Source organism: Lampetra planeri, chromosome 26 (assembly GCF_965212315.1).
Source record: "Lampetra planeri chromosome 26, kcLamPlan1.2.h2, whole genome shotgun sequence".
In the NCBI taxonomy this organism is placed as follows: Eukaryota; Metazoa; Chordata; class Hyperoartia; order Petromyzontiformes; family Petromyzontidae; genus Lampetra; species Lampetra planeri.
In genome coordinates, this window is record NC_136132.1 from 3,486,507 (window position 1) to 3,508,340 (window position 21,834).

At 47.7% G+C, this 21,834-nt stretch overlaps 1 protein-coding gene across 1 annotated transcript in view; it reads right to left on the minus strand.

The window, feature by feature from the left end:
* Positions 1-374: 374 nt before the first annotated feature.
* Positions 375-21,834, minus strand: part of LOC144727580 (plasminogen-like) — a 79,660-nt gene continuing 58,200 nt past the window's right edge. The window contains exons 10-13 of the mRNA XM_078606475.1: positions 20,273-20,354; positions 12,153-12,301; positions 9,003-9,110; positions 375-2,062 (exon numbers count right to left, since the gene is read on the minus strand). Of these exons, the coding sequence (XP_078462601.1) occupies positions 1,976-2,062; positions 9,003-9,110; positions 12,153-12,301; positions 20,273-20,354 (426 nt within the window). The 3' untranslated portion in view covers positions 375-1,975. The remainder of the gene's footprint in view (positions 2,063-9,002; positions 9,111-12,152; positions 12,302-20,272; positions 20,355-21,834) is intronic.

Consider the following 21,834-nt stretch of genomic DNA (forward strand, 5'->3'; position numbering starts at 1 on the left):
CTGCAGGAGCTCCCAGCGCGAAATATCGGACATCGTGCCGAACACATGGTACACGATGAAGACACATCGGAGAACCAAGCAACGTTCTTCCCTCTTCCCTCCCATTCATGAATTTGATAATTGACGTAAGGTCACGTGTGCGTTGACACTGCTTTTGCAGAGGCTTGATGTGCGGGGCGCTTAAGCAGATGTAAACGGATGTCTTGCGAGCATTGCACATGTTGGAATGTGTGCAGGAAGAGGCACCGGAAATTAAATTGTGGACGCGCCGTGCATCTTGATGATGATCACAGTAACACCACGCATCGCCATAAAATCCCAAGGATGCTGCCAAGCACAAGCCTTCAAACAAACAGCTATAGGGACCAAACCGCTTTTTCTTTTTTTTTGCAAGGATGAGGAATTTAAATTTTAATGAGCGAGATCCACAGGCTTTGAAAAAAATGGGCAGCGATCCAGGAAAATGCACATTTTAAAACACACATCCCGTCACGCTGAGTCCCGCAAGATTTCGATAAGGGTTGCATTCTCTTTGTCGCGTTATTTTGTTTCGCGTCTAATTTGATGAGGGTTTCATTTAATGAACACAAATAGCTGCAAGGCCCATTTTCTAAACTGTGATGTATGCCACTGATACCGTGTATTTAAAGATTTGCATGCCTCACGCGATCGGTGATATCGGTGTGCCTGTGTGACAAAGCATGCACGGGAGAAAAAATACTGCAAAATTCATCATTGTGATTTAATTCCATAATTCCTGATGTTTTAATGTTGCACCATTAGGTGTCCATTTGCGACAGGTTCCTTAATATTTGACCGATTTTCTTTCTCAAGCTGATATTTTAATGAACGGTATCGTAGTTTGTAACAGTTGTTATTTGTTTTACGACAGAAGGGCATGTGTACTGAAAGGCTCCAAACGCGTCTCGTTATTTTTGCTCCAAATGTTCTCGTACATGATGTCCTGGATGTAAGTTGGACTTTTGGGTGTACCCCTCTGAAAAGCCCTATCTCATCCTCCTCAAATGTTGAACATGCAACAATAAGCTCACTAAACACAGCATGGTTCAATGCCTCCATGCTCTGGAAGGACATGCCCTGTAGCTGCTGTTGAGAGATAAATGTTTTCTTTTAAAGCCTTAATCACCCCATTATAAAAAACAAACTCATTATATATCTAACTTGAAGCACAGTTGAAGCTTTGATAATTAATGCGGGCGATTGTTTTGAAATAGAAAGGACAATTACGATAAGTTTGGCTTTGCAGTTGTCAACAATTGCACATAAAACTGTGTACATTTTCGCAGTTTTAGCTCTCAGATGTGTTTTTCAGATGGCACCATGTGTGTTCAGCACGAGGTTTAACGCTTTCGCTCCACATGCTGGGAGATTATGAATTCAAGAATAAATTTAGGAAATGAATGCAGTCCCCGAATAAACGAAAACGTCGGACAATGTACCAATCCAAAAACAACGCACGGAAGAGCAACACTTGCAGATAATGCAGTTTGTGGTAATGCACATCTCAATAGACAAATATAGAGGCTACGAAAAAACGCCCGTTATTGCTTCAGGGTTAAGCCAGCCAACTTTGACAATGCATCAGCGCAGACTCACCGCACAGCAGGTAACTCAAAACGTATTTTGGTCTTCCCGAATTTTTCGTGAAAGCATTCTTTTAATGCGCAGTATTTACCACCGTATAACTCAGACAGAAAAGAAAGTGGCGAGTTTCACTTTTGCATAACAGCCACTGATCAGACACGGGCAGGCCTGCACAAGAGCCAGCACACTGAACGAAACCATTACCAATTTCTCATTTAGCGCGACATGACACGGCACAAAGAGTGTGACGGAAAAAATTCCGTGGCCTGGACACCACACAGCTGTATTGCTTCCATCCACGATGAGAGATTATTGATGTCGTTGCGGAGTGATCATCCTGTATGGCGTCGTCCCGTCTGGCCCAGCCTGCTCAGAGCCCGAGCCAAGGGTTGCAGAGGACAGCGTCGTTCCAGTCGCTGCCCATCTTCTCTCGGATCCAGTCGGTGTAGTGCGAGATCTGACCCGCAGAGGGAACGCACATTTTGCACAAAAGTAAGTTGGTGTCTGAATCTGTGATCCCACCTTAAGCACGCAAAAAGGTTCGCAACAATTGCTTAAAAAGTGAATCACTTTCCTTTAAACTTTTTACTCTGCTCAGCCAAAACCTTTCGACCCTTCCGCTTTTATCAGCAGACATGCATTGAACTAGATAGAAGGGGTAGATCCATTCTTTATTTGCCTGAAGGTTAGGTGCCAGGCTGCCCAACATGCAGATGCGTATGTGTGTAGGCGAGCTTGATCCCACCACAATGCAATTTGATGGTGTTTTTCCATGACAATTGTTGATGGTTGTAAACAGATATTTACATTACATACATATGGGCCTTGAAAGTTTAGTATTGTTGGAAAGTGGAAATACAAACTGTTATGGCCTTGATAATTCTATTAACCGTTTTTTTTATTAACTGACATCGTATTCAGCTGCTGCCTGCTGGTACAAAACCTTTCAGGAGCTTTTTTGTTATTTGTTTCGGTCGTGGAGTCTTTGTATAAAGGGCAGCCGTGCAGGCGGGTGTGTGTACAATGGTAAATGTATCGACAGGTTCACATCGACCTATGCATTAATTTTTCATTACGACAGCAGACGCTTACACCCAAAAAAACAAACGCGAAGAGAACAAGCCCAATTTTTATACGGGCGTACAGCATGTCAGGTTTTCTGGGAGATTATTTTTTTGTTCGTGACCATCATCAATTATATTTGGGGGGAGGTGGAGGTGGTGGGGGAGCGTGTTCTTTGCGAGCTCTCAACATTGTAAGACAGTGATTCTCACATATTTGACCTTGTGCCCAATCCACCCTTGTGTCGGCACAGCCTTTACCAATGAAAATACGCGTGCAGGGCACAGTTGTCTCGCTCACGTGCAGTATTTTAGCCCAGGCTGGGTTGTAATGTGAAAGGTCTGAGCCATCGGTGGCGGATATTTTTGTAAACTTTTCATCTTTTTCCATGAATGGGGATGTGTTACACTATAATATATAAAACGCCATTTATTCATCCAGGAAAACCTCACTGAGTCTCGGCTCTCTTTTCCAGGGCACCTGCCGTGGGATATTTCACCATTTCCACGAATTAACATTTGGCTTCATGTGGAAGGAGAGCACACTACACGGAGCACAATAAAGCACATGCTAGAGACCTAACACGTTTAAAGCTCTACACAGATAGATTCAATTGTTTGCTGCACTGGCATCTCATGTGCAACCTAGCAGCCCAAGCCATCTACAGCTGGTATATCTGGGCAGAGTCCAGATCTAAGCACTAAACCGGCTCATTTTTGCTTAGCTTACACGATGAAATTAAATTGGGCGCATTCAGGGCGATTTCTCCATAGGCCATGGAAATCACTTCTGCACACTTTCCCTTAAGCGAGGAAATAGGGTTTATCTCTGGGTTGCCTCGGGAATTTCAATTCTATTCTTGCACATGGCAACACTTTCACGAGCTAAAAGGCAATTTTGAGTCTTAATTTTGGAGCTTTCATGACTGCAGGAATTATTCTTTGGTTCTTTCGGTAAAGTCACGTATAAAGATAAAATAATAAATTAGATTGCTTGTGTTGCAATCGAAACGTCGTAGTATGCTATTATTTAATTTATTATTTTATCTTTATACGTGACTTTACCGAAACAACCAAAGGGCAATTTTGAGGTCTGCGGGCCACGAGAGGGCTTCAGGAGAGAGAGTTCGTGCAGTTTTGCCAGTCCTCCGTTGAAGCAGCGCAGACTGCGGTGGCTTACCATGTGGTCCGAAAAATTAGATCGCATGGCCACAATCGCACCGCTGCGACTACAGCAAACGCCACACACACCGTCTGAGTAGCGGGTCCAGAGAGCGATGAGGGCTCGAGGGTGCTAGGGAAGCCGAGGTCGACCGCTCAAACCCCTCTTGTCACGGTGACAAGTGACGCGAAGCGACCTCGGTGTTTATGGCGCCGTTTTTTTTGTTCGTTGGGTCACCTTTGCGCGTGATAACTCGGCGTCGTGAAAATTGCTCGCGTTTCGCCACCGCCGCCGCCGTATAGCTAAGACGACAATGTGCGGCTCCACGCAAGATGTGCCCTTCGCTCGTCGGATTGAATTAGAATCGGAGATTGCTGTGGCACTTTGACATGGGTGTCCTTGCGAGAAAAGAAAGGGCGAAGACGAAGAAGAAATATGTAACACAAATTAACGAGACGTTTTTATTTTAATGCGTACACACCACGTGAATATAAATGTCCACGCGCTACGTGTGTACGTTGAAATGTTTTCGCAGCCAACCGTGCGAATTGGGGGTTCGGCGGAAGGACTACACACAAAAACGCAGTTCTAACGAAATGAGTTTTCAATCTGGATGATGATGATGATTTAAAAGTGCCATAGCTCCAGTGGCTTCCTAATATCGGATGGAAGAGTGTTCCAGACGGCCGCACAAGCGCATCCAAAGGCGAGCGCCGCGTTGCCAGAGAGATAGAGAGAGAGAGAGGGTGTGAAAGTGAAAGAGAAAGAGAGGGAGAGAGATCCCCCAACCATCGCGTCGCACGGCTGGGGTGGGGGGGAACGACCTACGGCACTCTGAACTCTGAGGCCGCCGCAATCACGGAGCGGTCAATCAGTCCCCAGAGGCGAGGCGGAGTGAGTGGGAGACGCCTACGACGGGCTGCAGACGGCGCGACGTGGAAGTCACTCCCTGCGGCGGCGGTGGCGGCGGTGGCGGTGGCGGTGGCGGTGGTGGAGCTGGTGGTGGAGCTGGTGGTGGTGGTGGTGGAGGTGGTGGTGGAGCTGGTGGTGGTGGTGGCGGTGGTGGTGGCGGTGGTGGTGGTGGCGGTGGTGGAGCTGGTGGTGGAGCTGGTGGTGGAGCTGGTGGTGGTGGTGGTGGAGCTGGTGGTGGAGCTGGTGGTGGAGCTGGTGGTGGAGCTGGTGGTGGTGGTGGAGGTGGTGGTGGAGCTGGTGGTGGTGGTGGAGCTGGTGGTGGAGCTGGTGGTGGTGGTGGTGGAGGTGGTGGTGGAGCTGGTGGTGGAGCTGGTGGTGGTGGAGGCGGTGGTGGTGGTGGTGCCAACGAGCTTCCTTCCATGCCGCGGAGCCGCTGTGTGCGGTGATTGGCATTTCTTTGGCGCTTATGAAAATGAAGTCATTAAGGTGTTAGTTATTTTATTATTATTATCATGCAGGGCCCTTAACGAGTGTGCAATGGGGGTGGGTCGGGGGGGGGGCAGTGGGAATTTGATTATGTTGTATTCTATATTTAATTTATAATTAACCGCCGACTATTATTGAATTGGTTAATTGACTCGTTCGGTTTACGGGTTATTCCAGTCTGCGCGAGCGCGATAAATTTATCCGCTTGCACAGAGCGCTCCCCCCCAGCCCTCCATCCCCCAGCAACGCCACATTGTTGCCCGAATAAAGAACTAAAGGCTCATGAGTACGTAACGCAAGTGTATAAACGCTCGGTTGAAAATCAACATGTTCATTCAAATCTCAGATTAGTCACGATTCATGAACGGTCGCTAAAAGCAAGGAGCCCTAACAAAGGGGGGGATCGTCATGCGGCCCCCTGTACCTCGCGCTTTGCCACTTTCGCGAGCATCCTTCCCGCACACTGACTCCGCCGCCGCCGCTGCATGCTGTGTGCCTCATTAGTATCAGAACATTGCTTTGAAGATAAGTTAAGTTTCAGCTGGTACACAGTAATTCTCATTTCTCGCATATCCCCCCCGCCCACCCCAATCTGTCTTGTTAGCGAATGAACAATACTGATGATTAAAGTAACAACGACAACAGCAAAAAACCGGAAGGATTTTTACACTCGTGCCGAAAGTTTTTGTGATTGTTTGTGCTCTCTGATCAGACAGGGTAGCTTGCGTGTCTCGGTGATGCCGTAATGCTGCCCCTAAATCGGTGCTGCCGTCGATATGCGCCTGCAGGTTGCCCAGTCCTGTCCCTGAAGAGCCAGGCTTTGAGCTCTCTCTCCAAGCTGCAGTGGCGTTGCAATGCGGTCGAGAGTGGGGCAGTCTTTTACAGGTATAACCCAAAAAAATTAACCCGTAAAAACAACGTTTTTCACTATAAATCCTTTATATGCGTGGCGGCTAGAGTCCTCTCGTCCTCTGGCTTGAGATGGCTGCCACCTATGGGTCAGATGATTGCCTGTCACAATTAAGCAATTGGTAATTAAATATTTAATTTATTTTCCCTAAACCGTGTAAAATTTAGGATTTTTTTTCACGAAAATAAATTGTCAAGCACAACGAGTCTGTGTGCTAAATGTCAGCTCGATTGGATCACGGGAAGTGGGTTAAAAACGATCGAAAGATTTGCACGCAAGCACGCAAGCACGCAAGCACGCAAGCACGCAAGCACGCAAGCACGCAAGCACGCAAGCACGCAAGCACGCAAGCACGCAAGCACGCAAGCACGCAAGCACGCAAGCACGCAAGCACGCAAGCACGCAAGCACGCAAGCACGCAAGCACGCAAGCACGTGAACTTAATATAAAGGATTTAAAAAGCATCCATCCCTCCCCCCGCCCCCATTTTTGTTCGTAAAAAAACTTTTTTTATTGAACCGATATAACAAAACAATAAACATGAGATGTTCACTTATGGGAAATACACGGACGTAATGAAGGTCCGTGACGAACGATTTATGAATTTAAAACTCATTCCATGTTGAGCACTCCTTTCTTTCGAGCTGCTTTTTGCGTGCGGTGCGTGGTCCTTCCCGACCCGCACCTCCTATGAGCACAGTTTGCGACGTACGGTGTGGGGAAGAGGTTCAACATGCACACGTGTGACACGGACCAGGTTCAACATGCACACGTGTGACACCGACCAGGTTCAACATGCACACGTGTGACACGGAAGACGCTCCGCCGTTCTGCGACCTCGTGAGTTTATCAGCATCGGGCAGGAGGTGGATTGTTTTTTTTCTTTTTCACACGTACTTTGTCGGGTGGCAGAATCCCTCCCGCAAAAAAACATTACAACGCTCGACCTTGACAATGACTGAGAGGAGCACGGGGGTGGGAGAACGTCATCAGGGACCGTTGGACAGCCAGGAAATGGGCACTCCCCCCCCCAGAGTTTTACCGCTTCGGCCCTTTCAAGGATGGCCTACACTGGCAGCATTTTAAAAAGGACACCGCACTACAGGATCCCACAATCATATTGTTACTGACGAATTTCTCCCCTGTGATCAAACGGTGGCCCTGGTCCTGCGTTGATGCAAGTGCAGAGAAAAGCAATGGGCCGTGTTTAAAAATAGATAAATGTTTCTTGACATTTCCAACAACGATTTCCTAAACTTTGCCATCGTTTCAGCCGAGTTTTATATGTATATACGAGTCGTTACTTTGTGGATGTCACTCGATTATGGACACACATGAATGTGCTGGCAAGGTTAGAGTGTGCTGGCGTTTTGGTGTGTCATGACTCATTGATGATAATTCATTTCATTATGTAGGAAATAAAAATTAATACTCATGTTTAATGTAGTACGCTGGTAAACATTGGGGAGAATAAAAGCGTGTATTTTATTGAAATAAACCATTGGGAATTCATCTCCTTAATTGCCACATGGCTGATCGTTAAGTGTTGCATTTACAAGTGTTGTACTCAAGCGCTCTTTCGGGTTGGAGTTTCTGAATGCGGAATCATAATCTTTATTTAGGCTGGAAGAATCTGGTGAGGGTATTTTTTCCGACTCTTCTCCGCCGGCCACACATTTTAGAAGAGGTGGCAATACCCAGATTATATTTCCCTCATCCCACACGACAGGCCTAATCGATGGTGGTGCTCCAAACCTATACTTGCCGGGTGGAGAGATGCGGGGGGGGGGGGTGACATAGATTCATACTGTAGGAATCTGATGAGCTACAAAGCTCTTTTTCACACATGTTCAGGAGGGGCGGGTCAGAAAGTTACAACAATAAAAAACGATAGGCGTACAAAGTATAGGAAAACTAATCAAATAATTCATGTCAGACAGTGGCATGCGTGTCAACGACACTAAATTAATAGAAAGCTGCAAGGGGCACAAACTTAAGAAAGGAATGGAAGTGTGGAGAGTGACCCGGGTAATCACTACCAGCACAGCCGTCGCAACTATAATTCACCTTCAGCGTCGAATAATGCGCCCTGGAAGTGGAAACGTCAACGACTTATTAAGAGTGCAAAACATGGAAATGGTCAGGACATTACCAAAAGCATTGCTCACATCGCCCGCCAGTGCGTAGACACGAGGTGAGTGCCACGCACGTTTAGCCAGCACTGCACGGTGCAAGCGCGGCTGGAGCAAGCGCGGCTGGTACAAGTGCGACTGCCACGTGTCCTGCTTTCCCGGATTGTTGTCTTTTTGAGGTACCCATCCTGGCAAACCCGTAAGTCTTCCCTGAACATTAAAAGTCCAGTTTTTTTGTCGGTTGTATCAAATAATAATAACAATAATAATTATTATAAAACACACCACTCAATACAATGCGTTTACATGCTGGCGTTTGTACAATATTATTTCTCTTGCACAATGTCCCAGTTTTTCTTTTGTACCCGAGCCGAGGTGATGACCCTACACTCAGGCGTCGTGTCGACAGCGGCCTTGGCCTCGCACGGCAGACCTCGGGGGGGGGGGGGGCTCCACACCTAAGCCCGCGTGCGTGGGCGTCACGGCTCGGAGCAAGTGACAATCACAATCAGAGCGGCCCACGCCGGTCGCCACCCCCCCCCCTAACCCCCCCCCCCCACCCGCCTTAAGCGCAACGTGCCGGTTGAGGGGCACGCGGCGCGCGGCCGCGATGAGTCTGCCCCGACCAGCAGCCTCAGGGTCAGAGCTCGTGGAGTGGCCCGAGAATTATGAATGCGTTGCCACGCTCGTGACCCCCGAGTCACCTGTGGGGTCACCGTGTTGGCACAGCTCACCTCGGTGTAGACGCCAGGAGCCGTGCCGCACGCCATGCCCCAGCTCACCAGGCCGAAGAGGGCCCACTTGTCGCCACGGGGTGCCACCAGAGGTCCCCCCGAGTCACCCTTTTGTTCAACGTGGGGAGCGGCGGGGGGGGTAGAAATAGGCTTAGAAATAAGAGAATGTCGAGCAGAGGTCGCAACCGGGTACCTGATACCCGTACCCTACCCGATACCCGGCTACTCGTACCCGGCCGGGTACGGGTACCCATTTGCGACCCTGGTGCGGCCGGGTACGGGTACGGGTAAGGAATCAAAACCCGTTTGCGACCTTTGATGTCGAGGCGATACCTTTGGTGGAAAGTGACAGCCGCGGTAAATGCGAGGAGGCGTTTTGTCAGGCTGGATGCATCCTGGCAGTGGACGGACTCCTTTCAAGAGAGGTCGTGATGGTTCGCGATTTACCTTCATGCGGTAATTCCACGGCTTTCCTATTAAAAACTCATTACCATTTGACACCATTCAGGAGAAGAGGCCATCGATCTGATGACCTGGTCCATTTGCAACAAATGTAATTATTGCACGCAATTTACTGCATTACCAAAAAAAAACATGTAAAACATACATTCCTTCAGCCCTCGCTGGGGCACAGGGGAATAGTACATTGTCATCGGCAATGCATGGCCACGCCATCTCTGAGCTCGGATGGTCAGATGCGGATGATCTTTTCCGTCTCTTGCAACGTCTGGCCGTCCGCAAGTATTTGCCACAATGTTTATAATAAATGCAGGGACGGTAATTACAAAAAAATATAAATATTCTGGGGATCGGGCGCTGATCATCTCTGTTGGCAACACCTTGTGGTGTCAAACATATATATATATATATAAGAGGCGCAGGTTGCAGATTGAACCCAACGTCTGGACCACATTCTTCACCGCACACTGCCGCTCAGTGTGGAGCTCGAGTGTGGAAAGTCGTTTGAGTGCGTGAAGTGGTTTTCACTCGAATCGTGTTGGTAAAGAGACAGAGAGCTGAGAATTATCGGAACCGCGAACAGGTTTAGTTGATTAAGAACCAAACGGTGGGCGACAAACACAGGCGCGGGCGCCCGTATGAAGAATGCACCAAATGCGACACACACACACACAAATATATATATATATAGTATGCTAATCAATAACAATGCCATAACTGTCAGAGAATTTCTCAGGAGAGGTGGGGGATCTCAAATAATCATTTTGTTAACCTTGAGGCGCCCAACTGTCAAGCAATGCCCCTTTAATAAATGCCGCACTCAACTCTCCCGAGCTACCATTGTATCCGCCGCGGTGCAGCGCACTGCACGTTTCGTCTTCCGCAGAAAAGGCACCGCTTGCATCTCCACGGGGCTCACTCCTGATTCTAAGTAAAGAGATTGCTTCGACTGAATTGATGCCCAGGCACCTGCGCTCACCATGGCAGCCGTTATAAAGTATAGAAGTGTAGCCAGCTCGGCATGTGACTGGACCGCACCGTGGCGCTTTAAAGAGTTGGGACCCAAACCGTGTCTCAGCCGCGGGTGATGGATTTAGTGTCTCCCGGCGCCCGCCTGAATGTGAAGGGGGTTGGGGGTGCAATGCGGTAGGGGGGGGGGGTTCACGGTATTCTCGAGTGGAATCGACCAAGTAAAATAAATTGAAAAAGAAATGGAAGGCAATACTTGACATATGGATGAATTTCAGATATATAAAGTATGTGTGTGGGGGTGTGCGCGCACTCGTGCATGCGTGTGGGGGTGTTGCTTTTTTTGTCTCTCGTCTATTTAATAATGAAAGCCCCTGGTTAGGTGCAATCAGCCGGGCTCCGCACGGCGGTGACGCATGGCGCAAAATGAGAGAGCTATGTTCTTGAAGCCAATGTGCCTGTCTGGCGGAGAGGGAAGCACATTCAGGGGCATATCCGCTATAGCAAAGCTAAAATGCACATTCTCCATTTACTGATGCGGTTGCGATTGTGTTGGTGACGGTGTAGATGAAGATTGCGATTGTGGTTGTGGTTGTTCTGGTGGTGGGGAGTGAATTGCTGTTATTGCGCTGCGCTACAGACCTGGAAAACCTAAGTTCACCTCCCCCTTGCGGCCAACACGAGTGACAATTATCTGAATCAGTTGTGGGCCTCCCCTAGGTCGATATCGTCACTAGGGAGACAAAGGTGGCCGGGCGTCGTGTTGGCCAACCACCCCCCCGTGTGTCTTGCTAGCCTTCATAGGTGCTCGCTGACAGCACGTGCCCAGTAGTCGTTTAAAGGCTATACGGGGGATCTTTGTGTTTGTCTTGTGGTGATGGTAGTGGCGGTGTAAAGAAACCAATAACATTACGGTCATAGCCTTATAGCATTATGGAGCGGTGGAGCAGTGGTTAGCAAGATGTGCTTTGACCCCGATGACCTGTGTTCAATTGCCAGTCACAGCTGACATCTGGCGCGAGTGATATCGAAACCAACCAGCACTGACCATCACAATGAAGTATGGTCACATGGCCCCATTACTAAAAGGCATGGGGACCTTCATCAACCAGTGGATTGATCAAGGGCAGGACATTACGGAGAAGATAATAGCTCACTAATCCTGCAAAGCCTCATTGAGTTTCCTTTCTCATTTTCAGGAGGATCATGAATTGGGATGTTTAGCCAATTCCACTCAGCAATTCTTTTGTGTGTGGCAGTACAATGGAATACCCAGAGAATACTCATCCATAGGAGGGGATAACAGTTGAAGGTTCTCACATACGGATTCACAACCTATTTGCTGTACTGCCATCGCCGGTCCATCTCAAAACCCAAAGCGGGTTTTTTTTTTAAGGATCACAAATCTCCGCATGATCCTCCGTAAATTTGCCGAGGCAAAAGGGCGGCGTGCTAAAATGTGATTTTTGGAGGTGACAGTTAAATATAGAAACGTGCAAATGGCACAGCCTAGAATGTGCGCAAAGCCCCGCCAAGAGCTGCCTGCGTTAGCGACGGAGTGCGCGGAGGCGGTCTGGGCTGGAGAAGGTTATAGTGGCAGCGACGATGATGACGACGACGATGATGACGACGACGACGACGATGATGGTAGTGGTGGCAGCGTTTGGCAGAAGTGTGGGGGATGCGTCGGTCTCGATTCCCGGCCGAGCCATGATGACGTACGTTGCACGCGTCTGCTCCCCCCTCCACGTAGCCGGCACAGATGTGTCCCCCGCTGGCGCGGACGTTTGAGCCGAGCAAGCCGAGGCAGCGATCCAGCGAGATGTGCTTCATCCGCGCCTGCTTCAGGGCAGGAGGCACGCCCGTCGCACCTACGGGGGAAAGGGCATCGCTCGTGCGTTAATGACCCACAGGCGTCGTTACCCCTGTTCGTTTTTTTTTCTAGCATGTATATGTTTGGACCGCGAGATAATAATAGCAGCACGCGTGAGATCCTTTACACGGATTTTTTTGTTTTTTGACGGAGTGGGAACCGGGGGAGAGAGCCCGAGGTGACATCTACCGAGGAGACGGAGTGATGAAAGTCAACTTTCTCACAGACATTTATATTCGTGCTGAGAGACATTGGCGAGGGGAACGTTGATTTAGAGAACAAATGCAAGTTGGAGACATCGGCTTTGACCGCGAATAAATACAATGTGTTTCTTACGCTTAGGTTTTTTTCGGTAAAGTCACGTAGGTAAAAAATAAAATTAAAATTAATAAAAGTAATAATAAAAATAAATAAAATAATAAATGTGATAATAGAAATAAAATAATAAGTGTGCTTTATTTTTTTTATTTTTTTTCTATTTTTACTTTTATTAATTTTAATCTTATTTTTTACCTACGTGACTTTACTGAAAAAAACCTAAGAGTATGAATCCTTGCAGTCGCGAAAGCTTCAAATCTAGAATTACAATGTGTTTTTTTTTTTTTAAGATATGGGCATGAGCGGGAGACGTCACTCAAATGGAAGCTGGCCATTAGAGACGACGAGCATTTCGCAGCTCACAGAAGGGAAGGTGTCTGGGAGCTCATCCGCCAGGAATGGCTGGTGCAGAAGTACATGGAGGAACCAGGAGGGATGGTACATGATCGGGGATGCCTTCATCTTGTAGTGGATTGATCACGGCTGCTGCTGCATCTGCTGCTGATGACGATGACGAAGATGATGATAGACAACGGACAAAAAATCGTTCTCCAAACAATGTAACCACATCACTTCGTTGGGGCGGAGCGGTTGTTTGGGCGACTGGAGTGCACCACTGTGTACCTCTTGAGCAAGAACAAGAGGCGATAGCAAGCAGGTTTGGGTGGCTGAGGGAGCAGCCTGTCCCATACGGGCCGATGATTGATTTAAATAAGACAGAGGGAGGTGAGTTATGAGTGAGGAAAGTGAACCGTACCATGTGGTATGTGAAGAGGTGGGTTTGGGTTCGGTGACAAAGGTGCGTCTAAGCATCTCGTTGGCTCAATCCTTCCGTCGAAGTCAAAACTTCTTTATTCCTGAAAGCCCCATGATAGGAATCTAGATTAGAAATTTTCGTGAATATGGACCCCATGCTAGGGTATATCAAGGGTGGTTAAAATATTACTCCCCTTTATTTAACCAACCTATGGTTGAATTACAATGAAACGCATTACCATCATTATCAACCCTTTTTTCCACCCTGGACAAAAGCGTCCCCATATCATGATGGTCATGGGGGTACTTTGGCCATATTTCACCACGCTGGCCAGTGCGCGTTGGTGAAAGGGAGCGTTGAGAAACAGGTCAGATATCACTCGCCACTGGCATTCCAGTGACTGGGATCAGAACTCGGGTCGCCGGATTCAGAGTGCAGTGCGCTGACCACTGTCCCACCGCTCCACACCAGACAAATATTACCATCCATTGGCAAATTGCACCTCTGATTAGCACGGTTGGCTACGCACGTTTCGAAAGAAGTTCGCAAGTTATGCGTACACATGTGGTAGAGCGACAATTGTGTAAAGCCTGAGTGATTTCACCTGTCCCAGTGCAGCATCGGGAGGGAAAGATAAATTCGTTCGCAGATTCGGAGGCCCTCTGCCTGCAGCGTGTGCATGACACACACTTACCATAACCTCATAATAATTGCATTTGTGTCCCGCGATGAACCGCACGGTGCATGCAGCGTTGCGTGAACGACGAAAAGGTCACACTTGCAATTCTGTCCGAAATATTTTCGGACATTCTAATTGCGCGTGACGGTTTAAATGCCGCTCCTTGGCTATTGACCGCCTTTGTTTTGCTTGTTTATCAACGACACAAAGAACACAAGGCACCCAGATGCACATCCTTTCTACCGTTCCGCCACACACCTCCTATTCTGTCACCTCGGCTCTCCCCCACCCACCCCCCCTTCCTCGTCACCATCACTCTCTCGCTCTCTCTCATTAGCTCCCTTACCCGCAAATCAATAGCCCCTCTATGTGGCGTTTGTGAAGTACTTGAAAGTGGAGCTTATCCCCCCCCCCCCACTGCATCAATCGAAAACTGAAAAATGAATGTGCTCTCGATTGAAATGTTTTATTCCACTACCCCCACCCCCGCTCCTTTTAATTATAACAGGGAACGCGAGGTCAACGTTTAATGGTTCTGTTTGATTAAATGACTGAAAAAGACCCTGTAGACCTCCAACTCGGCAGAGGGCAAACGAAACGTTAATAGGCTTTTTCATTACGTTATGTCATTATATGCCACTTTGTGTCGAGCTCCTCGCATGCCCACCAAAGGTCCAGGTTTAATTTATTTCAATTTCTGAGCTGGGAGTGAGTAAAAAAAAAATCAACGAGTCGGGTCGAGAGATGTTTAATTCCAGGAGGTATTTTTCCGTAACGAAAAAAGAAAGTAAAGCTCCCGCAATTAAACTCCGCCGAGGTGCCGAGTGCTCGGGACACGAGACGTTCGAGGGGCACCGTACGATCGTGGGCCGCATTCTTCTAACGGCAGTGGAAAAAAATTAACCCGTAAAAACAAAGTTTTTCACTATAAATCCTTTATATGCGTGGCGGCTAGAGTCCTCTCGTCCTCTGGCTTGAGATGGCTGCCACCTATGGGTCAGATGATTGTCTGCCAGCATTAAGCAATTGGTAATTAAATATTTTAAAAAAAATTCCCTAAACAGTGTAAAATTTTGGACATTTTTTTCACTAAAATTAATTGTCACGCACGACGAGTCTGTGTGGAAAATGTCAGCTCGATTGGGTCACGGGAAGTGGGTTAGAAAACGACCGAAAGATTTGCACGGTCGTAAGCAAGCAAGCAAGCACGCAAGCACGCAAGCAAGCAAGCAAGCGAACTTAATATGAAGGATTTACAAAAAGAATGGTGCAAGAAAATCAACTCTCTTTTGTACTCCCGTCGATGAAATCGCGGTCGTTGTGTTAATGGTTTCGCTAAGTTTCAATTATGCGGGAGATATGTGTAAACATAATATATCATTGTTACGTAATATTTCCCCCCCTGGACCATTCATTGAATATTCATGCACATGTATGGCTGAGATCGGCATGCTCTAAGGGTGTGGTTTTACTGGTAGGAACCTCCTGGTTACACCAGCCCACAGGGGATGATTGTGTCCGTCCGTCCGGCGTGCATCCAAAAATGGGAGGGGTGGGGCTGGGTGGAGAGGAGAGGGTGAGGAGGGGCTGGGTGGGGAGGGTGGGGAGGGGCTGGATGGGGAGGGGAGGGTGGGGAGGGGCTGGGTGGGGAGGGTGGGGCTGGGTGGGGGGTAGGAGGGGTGGGGCTGGGTGGGGAGGGGCTGGTCACCCCGTGGTGCCCTTATAAAACTCAACGTTTAACCTACTCACGCCGGCTTATGCCTGCCCTCACAGTCGGCCATATTTGCGGAATACACCACGCCACCGTAGACCCTGGCCATTGACCGAGCAACTCAACGTTCCTACCAGCTCCCTCCGCAGGAGGAATGTGTTTAAGAGGGGTGGAGCGGAAGAAGAGCGGCTCGCGTGCTGCGCTATATGCCACTTTGCGATACTTCGATTCCTGCCCACGGCTAACATCAGTGCCAAAGTACTATCGCAGCTGCTGATGCCCTCCACGTCACTGACACATACCAACTGAGCGTGATGAAGTGTGATGAAAGTAAAAACAGAATCCACATGACTGACGTGGCATGGGGAGACCTCTGCATATATATCCGGCACGCGATTATATAACTCAATCTTGATTTGAAGCTTTCGTGACTGCAGGAATCCATACTCTTTGGTTCTTTCGGTAAAGTCACGTAGGTAGAAAATAAAACAAATCACGTTTCGGGCGTCCACTACCTGATGATGGACGCTTGCGTTACGCCCGAAACGTGCTTTATTTTATTTTATACCTACGTGACTTTACGGAAAGAAGAAAAGAGTATAAAAAAACTCGTTAGAATTTTCACAACTCAATTTACAGCCCTTTGTCAACGCACACTACTGGATGGATAAAATCCTCCCCTGCAGACTTTGACAGCCATGAGTGTTGTTTGACTCATTCATCGTTGACGTTAGCCGTGGTCCGTTATCGAACTCAAGACTCGATGACACTGTAGCAATGAGAGGAGAGACATACAGTGGGGGCTTGGTCGGGCAATGGCCCCTTCTTCACAGCACGTGGATAGAGAGGCCTAAGAAACAGGAACGATACGCGTTGGACAATGTGCCATGAAGAAGGGCCGTTGCCCGAAACGTCACCTATTGTACATGTTTCCTTTTTAAAGGCCACGCAGTGTTATTGACGAATGAGTAGCTTTTTTTTATTAATTTCTTGGGCACCACTATCATCGCCGAATCATTTGTTTAATATCAGGCTTAGGCCGCCGGGCTCACAGCGCAAAGCGCACAACCTCTGAGCTGCTGCTCCACCTCGGGGTTTCTTCATTAGACGCCACCCATCTCGTTGATTTATTTCACACGGGAGTTTTCGACGTTTTATGTCGTTCGTGAGTGGTCATGTTGTCTCAATGGTCTCATAACCACACACACAAAGACCCCCCATGTATGGCCTCAACAGACTGTTGGGGCAAGTGCTGTTAGCGAGCACCTATGAAGTCCGGGACGATAGATGAGGGAGGAGGGTGGGTGGTCAGCACCACACCCAACCGCCTTTGTCTCTCCAATGGCGATGTTTTTACACACTACACTAGGTACACATTTGAGGCCGAGTCGACCTAGGGGAGGCCCAGGACCATTTCACACAATAGTCGCACACAGCAACAGAACGGTGGCTATCGTACCTACAGAGGGCACGTGATCATTGCTGATGTTAATACCTTACGGCTTGATGAAAAAGGAGGTTGGGGGGGGGTGCAGTAACCATGAGAGATACGGCGCTCACCTGCAATGTGTGTTACAGAAAAGATAAAAAAACCCTGGCAGAGTCTACAACGGCTAATCACCTCCCTGGAGCATGTTCACCCCCCCACACACCCCACCAACCACCCACCCACCTCCATCACGGGGTTCCTCTCCCGACAGTAGGTACCGTGGCGACTTTCCCAAGCACCGCGTTGATACGCACGCCTCACATTCTGCCAAACTTTGCAGGTATCCGCTTACGAAGCCACCCCATGGCAAGCCCCTGCTCACAGCTCCGGTTGGCAGTGTTTACGGGATAAATGCAAATGGCCTAATTGAGGTGACTGCAGATGGGTGTTAGTGCATCTCGGCGCAATGAGAGGGTTGGCACCGAGCGCTCTTATGCGGTGGGCTATTTGGGCCCTACACTCTGCTTTAATGCTGCTTTGTGTGCGTGTGTGTGGATTATCAGCGTACCAGGCCCCTCTCGCGCCGTGGCTCATTAATAATCTGCACGGCTCCGTGCGGAAAGGGCTGAAATAGGTGCGCAGTGATTGAAGAAAGCAGCCATGTTGATGTTGAGCAAAACATTTTTTTAAAAGTGAAAACAATCGTGGGGGGGGGGGGGGGGGCGTAGTGGGGGTGGGGCGGAGGAAAAACATGAATGTAAAATTGGAAATAAAAAAAATAAGTAGAAAAATGGAAAACTCTTCCATGTAAATTGAAATACTGTTCTATAATGGCATGCAATCTATTGCATGAGATTCCATTTATTTGATACTGTTTATGTGCAACAGGGTTCCATTTAGCTGAGTAAATTGAGCTCATTTAACCAAGTTATGCAGGACATAAACCCAATGAAATGAAATGTCAAGTTTCACAGCGGACTGTTTTGTAGCCTAATATACCCAGCGATAGTACCTAGGAAATCCATAATGACAATCCAATTCAGTTAAAACTAAATTTATAAACTAACCTTGGGTTAGCCGGTATATATATGTCTATCAATATTTGATTTCCATGTTTATTATTTTCACTTTGTGCGGGTCAATAGAAACAATATGAACAAAAATCTACATTTTGTCAACGACTGAATAAATGGCTCCCCGTGTGATGTCACTGATGGGCCTTGTTTTACCATACTTTTACCATACTTCACCGTGCCAGTCAGTGTGGATTGATGAAGAGGAGCCCAAGACCGACTCAGACTTCGCTCATCACTCATATGTATCAACCAAGGCCTGGACTCAAACTCAGGCCCCAGGGTTTCTAGAGCACTAGCAGGAAGTACCCGGCGTTGCCTGGGTCTTAAAAATATTTCAAAACTACTCTTAAAAATGTAACAGCAGTGCGTACTGACTGTGGTGGTAACTGCTATGATTACAGCAGTGCATACCGACTGTGGTGGTACCTGCTATGATTACAGCAGTGCATACCGACTGTGGTGGTACCTGCTATGATTACAGCAGTGCATACCGACTGTGGTGGTACCTGCTATGATTACAGCAGTGCATACCGACTGTGGTGGTACCTGCTATGATTACAGCAGTGCATACCGACTGTGGTGGTACCTTCTATGATTACAGCAGTGCATACCGACTGTGGTGGTACCTGCTATGATTACAGCAGTGCATAGCGACTGTGGTGGTACCTGCTATGATTACAGCAGTGCATACCGACTGTGGTGGTACCTGCTATGATTACAGCAGTGCATACCGACTGTGGTGGTACCTGCTATGATTACAGCAGTGCATACCGACTGTGGTGGTACCTGCTATGATTACAGCAGTGCATACCGACTGTGGTGGTACCTGCTATGATTACAGCAGTGCATACCGACTGTGGTGGTACCTGCTATGATTACAGCAGTGCATACCGACTGTGGTGGTACCTGCTATGATTACAGCAGTGCATACCGACTGTGGTGGTACCTGCTATGATTACAGCAGTGCATACCGACTGTGGTGGTACCTGCTATGATTACAGCAGTGCATACCGACTGTGGTGGTACCTGCTATGATTACAGCAGTGTATACTGTGGTGGTACCTGCTTTCACTGCAGCAGTGCATACTGTTGTGGTACCTGCTATGATTACAGCGGTGCATACCGACTGTGGTGGTACCTGCTATGATTACAGCAGTGCATACCGACTGTGGTGGTACCTGCTATGATTACAGCAGTGCATACCGACTGTGGTGGTACCTGCTATGATTACAGCAGTGCATACCGACTGTGGTGGTACCTGCTATGATTACAGCAGTGCATACCGACTGTGGTGGTACCTGCTATGATTACAGCAGTGCATACCGACTGTGGTGGTAGCTGCTACATCTAGCGACTGTATAGTAGTAATAACTGCACGCATCGGGGTGGGGGAGACATCACACAGTGAGGATTTTTATAGCATTTTTAACGCGAAAGAAAATGTGCCCCCCCCCCCCCCACCAAAGACGCGTGAGTTGGTATGGTTGTGCACGCATCATAAATGAATAAATATTAGTGAAGCACACAAAAATCGCACTAAATCGCTAATTAAACTCATTTAAAGTTGACGGATGTCATACTGATGGCAACACTATATTCTATCATAATTTTTTGAAACATATTTTAAAACATTATTTTGTATATGTAATGTTTTGGCTTGGGTCTAATTGTCCACGGTCAACTGACGTTGGCTGTAACTGACCACGGTCCCTGACGTTATGGCAAGCTTCGGGGCCACTTTCTGGAGTCGTGGAGTTCTTCCATGACTAGTACGGTACATTGCATTAAAGCGTGTTTAAAAACAAGTATTTTTAAATATTATTTTTTTATATAAACCCCACCGTTGGAGAGCCAAGCAAGCGACCACACACAAACCCACCATTTTTGACTTTTATATAGATAGATTTCAAGAACCAATGGACCACTATTAACATTTGATTTCCATACACCTTTGTTATTTTCCCTTTTCGGGGTTCAATGTGCAGATCAGTATACTCACTGTCCATGCCGTACCCTGTCAAGATCATGGTGTAGTCGTCTGGGAGACGCTCTCCACGGGATGGGAGGCAAATCAGATTGACCTGCGCACACAAAGACACACACACACACGCGCGCGCGCGTGCGTTCACACCCACGGTAGAGTGGTGTTATAAAGGCGCTAGGAACTTCCGATGGTCTCCCTGGTGCTGTAACGCTGTCACCTGAGCAATGGCCAGTCCTTTAAGGAAATCGTTTAAATGTGCACACAATAACGAGGTTTTTTTTTATTTGATTTTAGTTTTTACTGTGTCATTCACCACGAGTGAACGATGAACGCAGCCCTGCGACAAATCACGCGTGCCGTCAGTGTTTACTGTGTGTGTGGGGTATGAGCTGTGGCTCGGACATCGGTGAGCCGAGTTAGATTCCTGGCCACGTCTAACGTCGGCGGAGATTGCACGAATTGATTCCGGGCCTCCCCTCGGTCGGAATCAGCCTCAAATGAGTAGTTCGTGCGGTCTGTAAACATCAGCACTGTGGGTGTGGTGCTAGTTGGCCCAATCGTCTATACGAGCTGTATGGAGGATCTCTGTCTTTGTACTATAGGACACACGTGTCTAACAAATGAATGTGGGGAAAGTTTCAGTTGTTATCTCTTTGCCGCAAGTTTCACTGCATGAAATTCATGCACCTTTATGGGCAGACAGCTCTAGTGACAAAATACCTCTGCACTGAATTTAATTAATCTCCCGATCATGTCACCTGAAATTGGAGTCTCTGCCTTCCAAAAATAGAGCCTGATCCAACAGAATCCTTTAAAGTGATAATGCTCAAATATTAAGCCACAATTTGAACCTTGCTCTAAGATAAAATAATGGACTTATTTGAAAGAACAAAAGCTCATTTTAAAGTTTCTGGTTTAATTATGAGTGGAATTATATATTTTAACTTCTGTCAGTCCTCGTTTAAACATATTCGATAAAATTAGCATAACCAGGTGTGGTGGCGCACGCCTGTAATATAGCGATTTGGAGGACCGAGATGGTGGATTATGCAAATTTGTGAAACTTTCAAACATGCAGAGAAGTGCTGTAGCCAGGAAATTCTCGCGCAGAAAATGGGTTCGTGAACCGTCTGTGCCTAATCTTTGGTTATCCCCTCCTCTTCCGCTTTCCTCCCACATGCAAGACGCTCGTGAAAAAGGAATTGGACAAAATGAGACCAGCTCACTCAGAGGCCAAAGTGCTCAGCTGCCACTGTTGAGGTCCTGGGTTCGAATTCACATCCAAGGAGCCGCCTGTAATTAAACTGGGTTCTCAAGTCGAGTGAGTAGATAGTCTCATTCCGGTCACCAATGACTTCACGCACACACACAAATATCATCACGTTTGATCTGGTTCTACATTGCAAATTAGACATTATATTGACGCTCAATAAAGGTAATTAGGCTTGAGCAGGACACATCACTGACAGAGATCATAGCCAGAGGTCGAGGCTAGGGCTGGAGTGGCAACCAAAGGCAGGAACTTCGTCTGAGTGGATGTCCGCCGTGGAGATGAATGAAATCAGATTGTGCGTATG